This window comes from Erigeron canadensis, chromosome 7 (assembly GCF_010389155.1).
Source record: "Erigeron canadensis isolate Cc75 chromosome 7, C_canadensis_v1, whole genome shotgun sequence".
In the NCBI taxonomy this organism is placed as follows: Eukaryota; Viridiplantae; Streptophyta; class Magnoliopsida; order Asterales; family Asteraceae; genus Erigeron; species Erigeron canadensis.
In genome coordinates this window covers 21,554,330-21,568,889 of record NC_057767.1, presented here as the reverse complement: position 1 = coordinate 21,568,889, position 14,560 = coordinate 21,554,330, and the positions used below count along the sequence as shown (strand labels likewise).

The 14,560-nt window shown below is 33.1% G+C and overlaps 1 protein-coding gene across 1 annotated transcript; it reads right to left on the bottom strand.

Moving 5' to 3' along the window:
* Positions 1 to 1,055: 1,055 nt before the first annotated feature.
* Positions 1,056 to 14,266, bottom strand: LOC122609084 (ent-kaurene synthase 2, chloroplastic-like). The gene is made up of 14 exons (XM_043782145.1): positions 14,149 to 14,266; positions 10,421 to 10,458; positions 10,037 to 10,319; positions 8,410 to 8,590; positions 3,878 to 4,086; positions 3,556 to 3,676; positions 3,344 to 3,441; positions 3,027 to 3,250; positions 2,810 to 2,922; positions 2,618 to 2,716; positions 2,135 to 2,350; positions 1,912 to 2,053; positions 1,547 to 1,792; positions 1,056 to 1,355 (listed from the first exon to the last, which is right to left on the bottom strand). The coding sequence occupies exons 1-14, from the start codon at positions 14,264 to 14,266 to the stop codon at positions 1,056 to 1,058; spliced, it is 2,388 nt and encodes a 795-aa protein (XP_043638080.1).
* Positions 14,267 to 14,560: the final 294 nt, after the last annotated feature.

Genomic DNA, 14,560 nt, shown 5'->3' with positions numbered 1-14,560 from the left:
AAGGGAGATTCATAAGACCTCACGAAGGCGTCATTATTCACTAGGAATACATCCTAAACGCAATCAACCAAACCTAAAACTCCTTCAATAAGTACAATCATAATTGGTCATACGTTACATACACATCAAGTGGCATAAAAAGATTCATTTTATCTTCGGGGAATCGCCAACAAACAACCAAAAACACCCATCACTCCCTTTTTTAAACCTAATCTCGGTTTGGTGTACAAACATAAAAGTATATTAATATTTAGAGATCAAACACTTTAACTTTTGTTCTTTAGTATTATGCATTAACTAAATATTTTTTAATGCTAAAGTATAATCGGGAAAACAAAACTTAAACAAAGTATTTGTTTAATCTACATATATAAATGGAATCTCGTAAGTAGTTTAGATAAGATGATGTCAGTCCAAGACTCAACAGATGAACTTATATTGCACTGAACTAAACAATCAAGGTAAAAAAAAAATAAAATTAATCAACCTAATTCATATGCCTAAAAATCAACCTAATACCTTAAGAATTTGACATGTGGTTTCCACTAATTCTCTTTCTTAATCTTGCCCTTGATTTTTCCACATGTCATCATCTTATTATTAGGTTGATTTTTAGGCATACCAATTAGGTTGATTTATCTTTATCCGTAAAAAAAATATGCAACTTAATGTTCTTAGGGATATATAAGTAAATTTGATAGGAAAAGCAAAACCACGTTTGTTTGGAATAGGTGCCATGATGCTTCTTCAAATCCGCGTTTCGGAAGTACCAAAACGTAAATAATCAAATTTCAATGTTATCTTGCCAGTTGCCAAACAGTTCAAATAGATTATTTGCGTTTACTAATAATCTAAAAATCTTTATGAAACAGCAATTCTAAATTACTAGGAAAGTGATTAGCCTTCACCTTTGAAACACAAAATAGTCAAACATTGACATATGATAGATCTTATGGTTTTACATATTCAATCCATCTAACTTAAATTAGTATATTTTTATATTCAATGGATTAATTGAATAATTAAATACCTTTACACACTACTGTGAACGTCCACTAGTGGGTTACTGGTTTGTAAATGACGTCCTTCACAATATCAAGGATCGCACGTCCAGTAAATCCATCATCTGTTGCATAGAATAGATTTAACACATTAGACATGTCCCAAAATGCATCTTTACAAGCTCTTGGAACAATGCTGCTTCCCTCTCCTTCCATAACTAATTTCATCAGTTCTCTCCTTGTCTTCTCAATCAACATCTTAATATTATCGACGACCTCATCCTCGACAATCCCTGTCTTTCCGTGTATCATGTGCAATGGCACGACATTTAACTTTCCAACCTCAAGTTCTCTCTGCATTAACACGTACGGTCATTCATTAGTAGAATTACTTTTATTTTAGAACGAACTATCTTAGTATACTTTTGCTCCTAGGTTACATGAATGCCAAAAACCGCCCTAATAATAATCACCCCATAAATGTGAAAAGTGAGACCAGAATCCAGATAGATTATCTCAAGGTCAAAAAAACTATATATATATACCTTAAAGGTTCGGATGTCATTCAAAAGGCGTCCTTGAGTGCTCACAAGCTCGAATAGCTTTTCGTACTCAGAGCTTTGAACAATCTCTTCCGATAATGATGGTCCCACAAAGTAAAGAGCTGGAAGTAAAGTTGGGCCAATTCCAATTGTTACGTAACCATTTTCCATATACTCATTTATAGTTGGCACGCAAGCATCAGTCACCCAGATAGCTTCTTGCTGCATATTCTTCAACATGCTCAACCACTGTCCAAATAAACACAGAATTCAGCATTCTCATAGATTATCTCCTTTTTTTTTTTAATACTAATTTCCATGGCCGTTAAAAAAAGTTACTAGTATATACTTGGAAGGATGTAACATACGATTTCAATAACATGACTTTTTACATCTCGTGCTTGCCTTTGGAAAGCTGCATCTCCAGTCCAGCATACTATATCCTTTATTGCCAAAAATAAAACCCGAACTTCATTTGAAATACAGTCGGTGTCAAGATTTACATCCCATCTGCATTTAAAATTGACAACTCATTTAACTGATTTATTATAACAAATTAAGGATTAAAGTAATGCAAGGATGTCACTATACCTTTCAACACACTGAATCAGATTTTCAAACTCATCCATAGAGCCTCCAACGTCAAAAAAATCATCAACTATAGTAACGAGGATGCTATTTTTGGCCCAGCATATACGCGCATCTGATAGTTCAGGAGAGTAAAGAGTTGCAGCTACTGAGAAGTAACAATAGGCAGAATTCTGCCTAGCAAACTTGAGCTCGTTCAATTTGTTCTCTTCCATCCACCTTTTAACACATGAAAGTTGTAAAGATCTAGTTCAATTCCTCTTTTGTTTTTTTTTTATATACGGGTATGGTTCATGTGAATACCGTTTACATATGAACAATTGTAATAATAAGTATAACTGGATATGTTCAGAACGACTTTGTTCACAAAACCATTTACATATTAACATATTAAGTTATCAAGTTATATTTATAAGGTTCTCATAGTTCTTCCTGTTATATACTTGATAAACATTTACATGCGTATTAACAACTGATCATACAAACCTTTCAAGACCTTGCACCTCTGCACGATAAATAGATTGGGTTGTGTTAAAATCCTCCACTGCCAACCGTAGGTAACCCTCATTCGCAATGTTTGATGAACTAACACAAGTATACATTACTTAGAATTTATGCATTACTAGAATTCAAAATCCAATAAGTATGATCTTTATATGCTTGCAATAAAAACCTCACCGGTATGCAGTTTTCCATATTCTAGTATTATCTACATTGTAATTCTCTATATTTCTTCTAGTCAATATGCGTTCTAAACAACCATTGAAGGGGAACTTGAGAGCGTTGTCGACCTATAAATTTTACAGAGTTTATATATTAACGGATCACATCATTACAAAAATGCATATTATGCTTGAAGGGAGATAAATACCAGACAAATTAAATTTTACAATACCTCTTCGTGAATTAATTTATAGCGCCTGTTTGATGGGACTTTGGTAGTGGATATTGCTTTTTCAAGATACTTTTTCGACCTTGATCTTATATCTTCAAAAGCTAATACATCTTCATGTATAAGATGTGTTGCCCTATAGACTTCAAGAGCAGTATAAACTCCTTTGAAAGTTTCCTTATGTGAATTCACGGAAGCCCCCATTTTGGTAATTTCAGCCAAAGGATCTAACCAAAAACAGAGTAAAGAAATGAAAAACAATATTAAGGCATGGTCAAACGACTTACCAGATGCTCTGTCGATCTATCTAAAAAATATACCTGATGAAACTTCATACCCGTTTGTCCTTAATAACCGAAAGGCTAAAGCACAAGTGGCAACATCCTTGAATATTTGCTCATCATTCTGCACCCAACATCTGAAATTTGTTGCAAATGTCATGTTTCAAACCATTTCTAATTCAAAAATTGATCATGTAACTATATATGCAAAGGATTTATTCTTTTGATGAATAACAATAACGGTGACCTACCTGTATGTTTCGTCTAAAACATTTTGGATTTCCATCCGGAAATGGCGTGTGATTCCCAATCTTTCAAGTGCGTCAACCATACAAAGTCGTACATATAATCCAAGAGGGTAAAGTGTTGGGACTGTATTTCACCACACATTACCAATTAAACATTAACATAATTGTGCTAAAGAGCGCATACGTATACATATATATAATAAGTGACACCTAATGCCATCTTTCACGGGTTTTGGGTCCTAATACTGTCTATGACTCGAACACCAAATGCATATGTATATACGATATGGTTAATTATATATACATATATTGGATGAAAACTTACCTGCATTACCAAACTTTTCCAATAGTTCACTTAGATAATTCATACAACCAACATTTTGATGACGAATGAGCACAGATGACGTTGCTGAAGGAGAGTTTAAAATAGAACCATTCTTCATCTGATATTTCATCACCATGTTATTATCATACAAATCACCAAGCCCTTCTGAAATATATGCCAAGTAGGCTTCCATATCTTCTGAATAACACCTATATATATGACATTTACGACGTAAGTATAGACCTTTAAGCATTAAATTTATCAAATAGCACTAACTAAATAGAACCAAATAGAAGTGCATATATGTACATGAGAGGGGAACCACGACATATATTCAAGTAACAAATTGATCAAAAGATCATGTTATTTTGAAGAATTGTGACTTGTCTCCTTCTAGCAATTCTAACATCAACATTTGATCAAACCAAGAATAAATATTTATACATACTAGTTCCTTGAGATCATACGTTTTAATGGCTAACATTGTTATAGTAGTATCCTTCCTAGCTAAAATATCGTTCAACTTAAATGGATAGTCAATAATTTCTACTGGATATCATCATGGCATCTTTTCAAAAGGGGATATTAATTAATTAGGTTTCAAAGGTCACTAAGTATCATCTTGGGTACTTAGAGAGAACCATTTAGAGAGAACCATTTTTTTTTAAGAACCATAAGAACTCTTAAATAATATATTTGTTCACATGTTTTTTTTTTTCATTCACATGTGAAATGATATAAAAAAGTATGTTGTAAAAGAAACTTTTTTAAAAACCTTCAAAATAGCCTTTTGTGAACTTGTGAATGAATATGTTCACGTTTTCGTTCACATGTTAACAAATGAGTATATATAAGGTTTTGAAAAAAACTTTCTTCTACAACATGTATTTGTATAACATTTCACATGTAAATGAACAAAAAAAACATGTGATCCAATACATAATTTAAGAGTTCTCAAGGTTCTTACAAAAAAATAGGTTCTCAAAATAAGGCTCCCCATATATATGTATATATATATATATATAGTTTGAGAACTTATTTTTTTGTAAGAACCTTGGATACCCTTAAATTATATATTGAATCACATGTTTTTTTTGTTCATTCGTATGTGGATGTTATAAAAATATATGTTGTAGAAGAAAGGATTTTCAAAACCTTATATATACCCATTTGTTAACATGTGAACGAAAACGTGAACATATTCATTCACAAGTTAACAAAAGACTATTTTGAAGGTTTTATAAAAAAGTTTCTTCTACAACATATTTTTTAATATCAATTCATGTGAATGAACAAAAAACACATGTGATCCAATACATAATTTGAGAGTTCTCATGGTTTTTTCAAGAAAAATGGTTCTCATAATAAGGAAAGTCTATATATATATATATATATATATATATATATATATATATATATATAGGGTGAGGATCCTGGAAGAAGGTGTCTTAAGGAGAGAAGGGAGAGAAGGTCCTATTAGCTAATCAGAACGCGACATGTAGCAAAATTTAAAAAAAAGCGCGGTGGCAATTTTGTAAATAAATGAAAGTTTTGTGAAGCTTGGTCAGCTTGGGATCTCAGTGGGTTGGGTCAGCTTGGGTTGGATCAGTTTTGTTTGGTTCAGTTTGATCAGTCAGCTTGGGTCTGGGTCAGTTTGTTTGGGTCAGCTTGGGTCATGTTAGGTTTAGGCCAACTTGGGTCAGCTTGGGGTTGGGTCAGTTTGGGGTTTGGGTCATCTTTGGTTATGGTTGGGTCAGCTTGGGGCCCGAGTCGGGTCAGTTTGGGGTGAGGTCAGGTTGGGTCAGCTTAGGGTTGGGTCAGCTTGACACAATTTACACATAATCTACACAAATGTAGATTGTGGGTTTTGGGTCAGCTTGGGGTCAGGTCAGGTTAGGTCAGCTTGGGTCAGCTTGGGGTTGGGTCAGTTTGGGGTCTGGGTCAGGGTTGGGTCAGCTTGACACACAATCTACACAAATGTAGATTATGGATTTTGGGTCAGCTTGGGTTCTGGGTAGGATCATCTTGGGTCAGGTTGGGTTAGCTTGGGGTCTGGTCAGGTTGGGTCAGCTTGGGGTTGCGTTAGCTTGACACAATTTACACATAATCTACACAAATATAGATTAATCTACACAAATGTAGATTATGGGTTTTGGGTCAGCTTAGGTTCTGGGTTGGGTCAGCTTGGGTCAGGTTGGGGTCTTGCCAGGTTGGGTCAGCTTGGGGTTGGGTTAGCTTGGCACAATTTACACATAATCTACACAAATGTAGATTATGGGTTTTGGGTCAGCTTGGGTCACGTTGGGTCAGCTTCGGGTCTGTGTCAGGTTGCATCAGCTTGGGTTTTGGGTCAGGTTGGGTCAGGTTGGGTCAGCTTGGGGTCTGATCAAGTTGGGTCAACTTGGGGTTGGGTTAGCTTGACACAATTTACACATAATCTACACAAATGTAGATTATGGGTTTTGGGTCAGCTTGGGTCACGTTGGGTCAGCTTCGGGTCTGTGTCAGGTTGAATCAGCTTGGGTTCTGGGTCAGGTTGGGGTTGGGTTGGGTCAGCTTGGGGTTGGGTTGGGTTAGCTTGGGGTTGACCAAGCTGACCAATCAAGCTGACTTAGAACCTGGGCTGACCAAGCTGACCACCCAACCTGACCCAGAACCCAACCTGACTCAGAACTCAGGCTGGCCCAAAGTTTGATTTATTTACAAAAATGCCACCATGCAATTTTTTTTTAAAAACGACGTGTCACACTCTGATTGGTTAATATAACCTTCTCTCCCTTCTCTCCTTAACACACCTTCTTATTTGATCTCTTATATATATATATATATATATATATATATATATATATATATATATATATATATGTGTGGGAAAAGGAAATATATGGCAGTCCGACACTTAAGCTTAGGTGTGGAACCCCTCACATACAATTTTTTAATATTTTTTTATTAATGAATAAAAGCTTGGGCCCCCATGAATATATTTTTTTTTTGAACGACAGATGAGAAGGTCGTTCCATCGAGCTGAACAGTGACATCCAAACGGGCAGTATGCTCAAAGTTCGAGGCGCCTTACACACCGCTGGTAACCCTAAAGGGAGTCCATTTTACGCTAAAGAGGTAGATGCCCGAGGTCAATGGAGAATACAAGTTTCGATCCCATGACTTCCAAGCCAACATCCCCTTTCGCCAAGATACCCAGAAGGTACCCCGGCTGACCACTGCGCCAGAAGCTTGGTGGTTGGGGCCCCATAAATTTTATGGTTTAAAAAAATATGTGAGTGTCTCATACCTAAACTTAAGTACCTAACAGCCTTATATTACCATCCCTATATATAAATATATTACCTTCTTTAATATGACATTTGAATGTGAACAATGATTATCGAAGATTAAGTTATATAATTTACTTGCATAATTTTTAAAAAAAGTGATGGTAGATGAGTTGGTTTGTATTTTGTCACTCATGTGGATTTTCGTGAGTTCGAAACTCTAGTTTTTTTTTTTCCTTTTTCACTTTTACACTGCATTCCTGAGTTTTTATTAAAAGAAAAGAAATGAGAAGATTGGATAGGGAAGGAAATGATAGAAGATTACATTCAAAAAAGTCATTCTCGAGTTTGAAAGGAAACTAAAAGAAACCCACCTGCAAACCCCCCCCCCCCCCCCCCCCCCCCGTTCATTGCAACCGCCTGAAACCGCCACCTGTAACCATCCCTTCCACCTGCAATTATCCTTCCAGTTTCTTTTCCATCAAAATCAGGCTAAAATGGCCAGAAAACTTTTGGAGAAAAAAACCCTGATTTTTCCTTTTTTCCACATTCATTATTTTTTTAAAAAAAACTTAAGAATACAAAAAGGTAAAAATTTTTATCTTTCCCTTTCCTTTCCTTTAAAAAAAAATCAAGATTGAAGCCTTTAACATTAATTTTTTAAGATTTCTTAAAACCTCTCACTGGCAACATATAAGGTGGATTAGTGGTCTTTTTCTGGATTAGTGGTCTTTTTCTTCGTACGTGGCTGCTCTTCAAGACAATGATTTCAATAATGAAAAACTTTTATTTTATATTCATCTTATCTGCTCTAAAGTATATTTTCTAGTTATATATAAGGCCATGACAATGAATAGTGCGATAGTTTTTAGTTTTGCGTAATGTCGCATCAACAATCGCCCGCCACGTACCATGCATTTCATTTCACCTTCGGATTTTGTCATGTTGTACACCGTATGGATTATGTCACGTCGTACTCCTTTTCGGCATGAAGTTAAATGTAACTTCATTTGGTTTATGAATAAGTTTTGTTTTTATATGACTTCTTACATGCGAATAAACTTCGAAATTTAACTAATGCATATATATTTTGATGTGTTAATGTTTTCTTCTACTCTTTTTCTCTTAGTTTGTTTTTTTTTTTTTTTTTTTATTGTACTCTTATATAATATTCTTTAATTGATTTGACTTTTCTTTTTCCTTTTTCTCAACATGATTTTGAATTTATACAAAATGAAAAAAACAAAAAAAAACTCAAACCTTCTCAACTCCAATTCTCTCCTGTTTAGCATGAGACTCAGATCTATTTCTTTAAAAGGAAGGTTTATGTTTAAGTCTTTGGCACACCGAAGCATGTGAGGAAATATAATCTCAAAACCAAATGGAGATGGTTGATTCATGTTGGTAGCTGAATCACAATTCGATTCAATAAAGTACAGGCCTGCAAAAAGAGTTAGACACGTCATATGAAATTTGCACAAACAAACAAAAGACACATTATACAAACTAGCTTGTTGGACATGTATCTCCCAATGTTTTGAAAACCGGACCGGACTCACAAAAATTCACTAGTCAGACTGGTCGGATCAGTCGGACCGTAGTTGGACCGGGTTTTGACGAAACATACATTTTTCCAAGTAATACCATAAGATTTCTAGTTAAAATATAACATAAGTTTAATAATATTAAAGTTCAAGTATTAATTAATAATAAACCAAAGTCTAACACAAAACACATGATTAACAAGTTCTATTATAAGTTTAAACACATTTAAATGTCATCCAACATCAATAATCATTTTCTCTATTTTCTATTTAGTCTTGGCCATATTCAAATTAAGATACTAGTATATATATAAAATTTGACTAATTCTCACATAAGACCACTTTGGAAAATACAAGTTAATTTTCTATAAGAAAGTCCACAAATAAGTTCATTATTCAGCATTCTCATTCCTGCATCAGTAGTAATGGCTTCTTGTTACCCCACTCAAAATCAACAATATAAGTTCCTCTTTTTATCCCTCACGTTATTTCTTCAATTCATTTTTCAAACATGGATCATCATCGATTGAGTTCTCCTATTTCATTTAATCCATTTTTCCAAATCTATAACCAAAATCTTCCTCCATTTCATAAATCTAAAAAAATTCAGTTTCATCTTATTCAATCTAATAATAATAATAATAATAATAATAATAATAATAATAATAATAATAATAATAATAATAATAAGTGACGAAGGTTGATCTTACAGTGAATGTTGCGATCTACTCTAAATAGGATGAATTCATTATAAAAGTAAGATTTGGATCTTTTTCCTCAAAAAAATAGAAGAAAAACAACATAAAAAAGACGTTGACTTTGTTTGACCCGGTTCATAGCGGTTCGATAACGGTCTGGTTCGCACGGTTCAGTCCGGTTCACACCGGTTCAATTTCCACCATTAAACCGGGGTCGGTTTGATCGGAAGTCTTGAAAAATCCGGTCAGACCGCGGTCAAATCGGTCCAACCGACCGGTTTAAAAACATTGGTATCTCCAAAAGAGTACAACTCTTATGTCATAAGTTTAATTCCTCATTCTTTAGAAATGAGAAGTGATATTCGTACCACGCTTATTGATATATGTACCACAGATATGTTATACAGGCTTGTACATAGTATTACTAAAGTAGTACATTATGGTAAATAAATCAAAAGTTTTGTTACTGATATCATTTCTCTTTCTCTTTAAAAAAGATACTTTAGTAGCCACAAATGCTCATTTACTCTGACTTCGAAAAACATATTAACTAATATATATACTCGGAAAATGAGTCATAAATAATAATAAGACACCTAGCTATGATAAAATAAAAAATAAAAAAGCAAAAAACGAAACACAAACCTTTGTTTATTTGGTCTTCCCCAACATTCCATCGTCTTAATGCAATGATGCCAGCTAAAGTTGAGGACAAACTATCCTTAAGTAATGAATGATCATAATGCAGACCCCATGATCCATCCTTATGCTGGTTGTCCATCAGCCATTTCAAACAGTTGGGGAAACATGGGGATACGGGTGAACTTGGAGATGGAACCATAGCTACCCATGCTGTGTCGTATGCCGAAACCGAATAATCTATGTTGTTGAACAGTTTTCTGATTTGTTCTTTTGTCACATCAAGGCTCTACATAGCGTTAGCAAATTATATATGTCAAATTAATTTTGTTAATTTGAATTATGTAAATGGATCGATAAACATGAAGAACTTAATTTAAATAGGCGTACCAAAACAGTTTGATTTGCTTCACCGTTACGAGAAGAAGCTGGTTGAAAAGAAAAAAAACAAATAACTAATCATGGGAATAAAGACATAAATCTAAAATTAAGCCAGAGTAATTAAGAAGAATGTTGATTGTTCAATATTTATATGAGAGTTTGAATTACGTTTTAAATGAATTATTTGATTTGAAAAATAAAAATAACCAAAAAAGTGTTTGACTATAAAAGTGATAATCATTTGCATTTGCTTAGAAAGAACACGTTTTGAAAACAATTAAAAACATACTTTCCAAAATGCAATTTTACAACACAATATTTCTAGACTTTCATCCTTTATTTATTTATTTATTTTTAGAATAGTGAAGGGCCGAACCATGGGTATCCGGAATGGATACCGAGGGTCTACCTGATCCCTCTCACCTGCCCGCCCCATCCAGTAAATTCAACTCGTACGACAACAATATTGGCTAGTAACATTGCTTGAGATGAAATTTGAACATGTGACCCTTATTACAACCACTGCGCTAACAAGTGAATGATTGGTTTTTAATATCTTATAATTAACTATATAAGTTATTACATGGTATTTTTAAAATTAATTATAATATTTTATGTCAGTATACAAAAATATAATTATAAAGTTAAAATAAGTGTGGTAACTTTGAGACAAACCTCTTTGATTACATCTTTATTTAACTAAGATCGCTAACCTCAGTTTTAAATTTAATTTATTTTAGTTTATATTATTTTTGCATGACAATATTCATATTAATTTTTCCTAATTCGTTTAAATTGCATATTCTTAGTTTTAACAATTTTAGTTCGATTTATATTTTGTGATTTTTTAGTTATTTGATTTTTTTTTAAATGACAACTATTCTATTATACTTGGGATAAAATCCAAACTCATATCCTAATTTAAGATTTTAATAATGAGCTACACCAATCCATTACCCCATTCATATAAGGTTATTAGATCTAGGGATTGGCATGAACTGTCCCGAGACCGGTATCATCAAAAACTTGGTACCGATCCTGAGAATAAAGACATAAATGTAAATTAAGACAGAGTAAATACAAATTTATGAGAGTTTAAAGTTACGTTTTGAATGAATTATTTAATTATTGCATTTAAAAAATAAAAATAACCAAAAAGGTGTTTGACTATAAAAATGATAATCATTTGCATTTGCTTAGAGAGAACACGTTTTGAAAACAATTAAAGACATACTTTTCAAAATGCAATTTTACAACACAATATTCGAAGTCCCTTTTTCTAGATATTTATCCTTTTTTATTATTTATCCATTTGGTTTTTTAATATTTCATAATTAACTGTATAAGTTATTACATATGGTATTTTTAAAATTAATTATAATTAATATTTTATGTTAATTAGTATACAAAAATATAACTATAAAGTTAAGACAAGTGTGATAACTTTGAGACAAACCTCTTTGATTTCATCTTATATATTTTAACTAAGATAGTTGATCTCTTTTTATTTTTATTTTAGTTTATATCATTTGTGCATGACAATATTAATATCAATTTTCCTAATTTGTTTTAAATTGCATATTCTTAGCTTTAACAATTTTAACTCGATTTATATTTTGTGATTTTTTGGTTAGTTGATTTTTTTTTAAATCATAACTATTTTATTATACCTGGGATAGAGTTTAAAGTCTAAAAACTCCCTTAATAATTCACTTTTTCAAATGTAAAAAGTGAATCTGGAAACTTAATACCTTGATTTTTTCAAATGAGCCACACCAACCCATTACCCATTCATATAAGGTTATTGGATCTAGGGTTGGGCATAGACTGTCCCGGGACCGGTATCATCAAAAATCTGGTACCGATCCTGGTCCATATGGAACAGTACCGGTACCGGTACTGGTACTGGTACTGAATCGGTATGACTGTACGAGACAGAGATTTCGGTACCAAGTCCCAAGCAGCACCAAATTTTAACATTCACACAATCAACATTCATTCAAACTGTATTGTGTCTAAAATACACATTTTGAGCACGTATCCAATAAGTATGTCTTATATTGTAGTGTAGCATTAGAATTGAAATACTCTTTAGTGTAATTAGGAAAAATAGTTAGACTATTTAATTATTAATTTTGGACTCCAAGTAACATCCATTTTTGCTACATACGTGGATACCATATCATGAAATTAAATATATTAGCGCATGATGTTTTCTTATAATGCTATCTGCTAATAAACGTAGGCCATGCACAAATTCCTGACTAGGTTTGGCAAAACATGCTAACTATGTATTGCAACAACGACATATATAGGTGTTCACTTACCGTGCCTTTTATAAATCTAACTTGTCGTAACATAAAGTACCTGTACATTTGGTCAATTCAATATTAGTCACAACTTTTTCTGGACATGAGCCCACTGGAAAACATATAATGGTTTTTCTTTTGTTATGGAAAATGAATGTTATAGTAGTATGAATGATTCCTTAAAACAATCAGGACTAGTTGGGACTAATTGGTATTTTCAGGATTTTTTTTCAATACTGGTCCCGTAAACACTTAAAAGTGGGTACTGGTTCCGATCAGAATTCGGTACCATTTTTCGGTACCGGGATCGGGACGGTACCGGTACGGGATTGGGATTTAGAATATTCTGCTCATCCCTAATTGGATCTACTTTGCTTTTCGTTTTTGTACGTTTTTGGAAAGTTTTGATCATTGTTTCTACTTTTTATTTTTCCCTGGAATTATAATACTGTATGTTGCCATGCATAAGTATATGCCGGCTGATGTAATATGTTGCCGAAAATTATGATATAATGACAAAATCTAATATAAGTGATAGTGATGTGATGATACACCAAACCTTCATAGAGTAATAGGATAATCCAAATCAATGTCCAAAGCTAAAGTATGTCATTATCATAATTTTTGTTCACACGAGTTTAGTTTAAAGAATTTGTATGATGACAACGTTTAGATATCTACTTACGGAATAGGTAAAACGTTTATTTCTAAAATTCTTAGACCAGCCAAGTTAAACTTTCTTAGACCCAACATACTATATAAAACGAAAATTGAGCGGACTAAATAACAAGACAATGAAATGGTGTTGATCATAAAAGTTAAACAATTTACCTCACTTTACAGAAAATTAAGACACAATAATTGTTCCGCTCTACACAACCAGAACAACGTTAATGTCAAGTGTTATAACACGTACGATACTTCAATTTAATAAATTTAGTTATTTTCCAAAGTCATAGCTAGTTATACTTAAATCGAGACCTCTTCGTCTCAAAGAAAACAATCACAGTAAATAACCGATAACAACAAAATTAAATCACAAACAGAAACCACGTACGGACATGTATAATGTATTTACAATTCATCTGCTTTTCTACTGACAACTGGGGGACTAATTAAATTCCTTTTAACTACACAATCACAATGTTTTTGTATTTTTTCAAAATCTACTTCATTCATTCATGGTCTTTTGATTCTATATTGATAAAAAAAAAAAAAAATTTGATTATGCTTTATTATTAATTACTCGATCACTAGAGATGATTAAACATTTTGATAAATCTGGGTAGTCTGAGTCATTCCAGTCATAAGGGGTGATTCTTTTTAAACTCTGGATCACCTCAAACTATCGTTTATCATTATTACTATCATGAAAAAGCCACACGATCATGGTTTTAAACGTTAAGAATAAGTGTTAACTAAACTTACTTTTGGAAAGCGTTGTCGAAGGGTTGTACTGCTCAATTGAAGAGCGATCAACCGCGTACAACCTATGTGATTTGTGTGATGAAGGGACTGTTGTAACTGGCAACCTGCTGAGTAACATCATCACTTGGTGAAGCGCAAATCGATCTGCGCGCTGTACGTTTTAATTGTTGTACAATATATAGTTTGATTTTTTTTTTTTTTTTTTTTTTGATCTTGACACAACTATATATAAGCTGCGTTCACTATGTAAGTGTACGTACTTAGTATTTATAGGCTTTATATACACAATCTGTTTTGAAAGGGTAATAAATACAGTGATTTAATTAATGACGAGATATACAAAATGGAATCATAGCCGGTGGTCAAAGAATTCTTATTATGTCGACCATGAACAAAATATAGCTAGCAAACA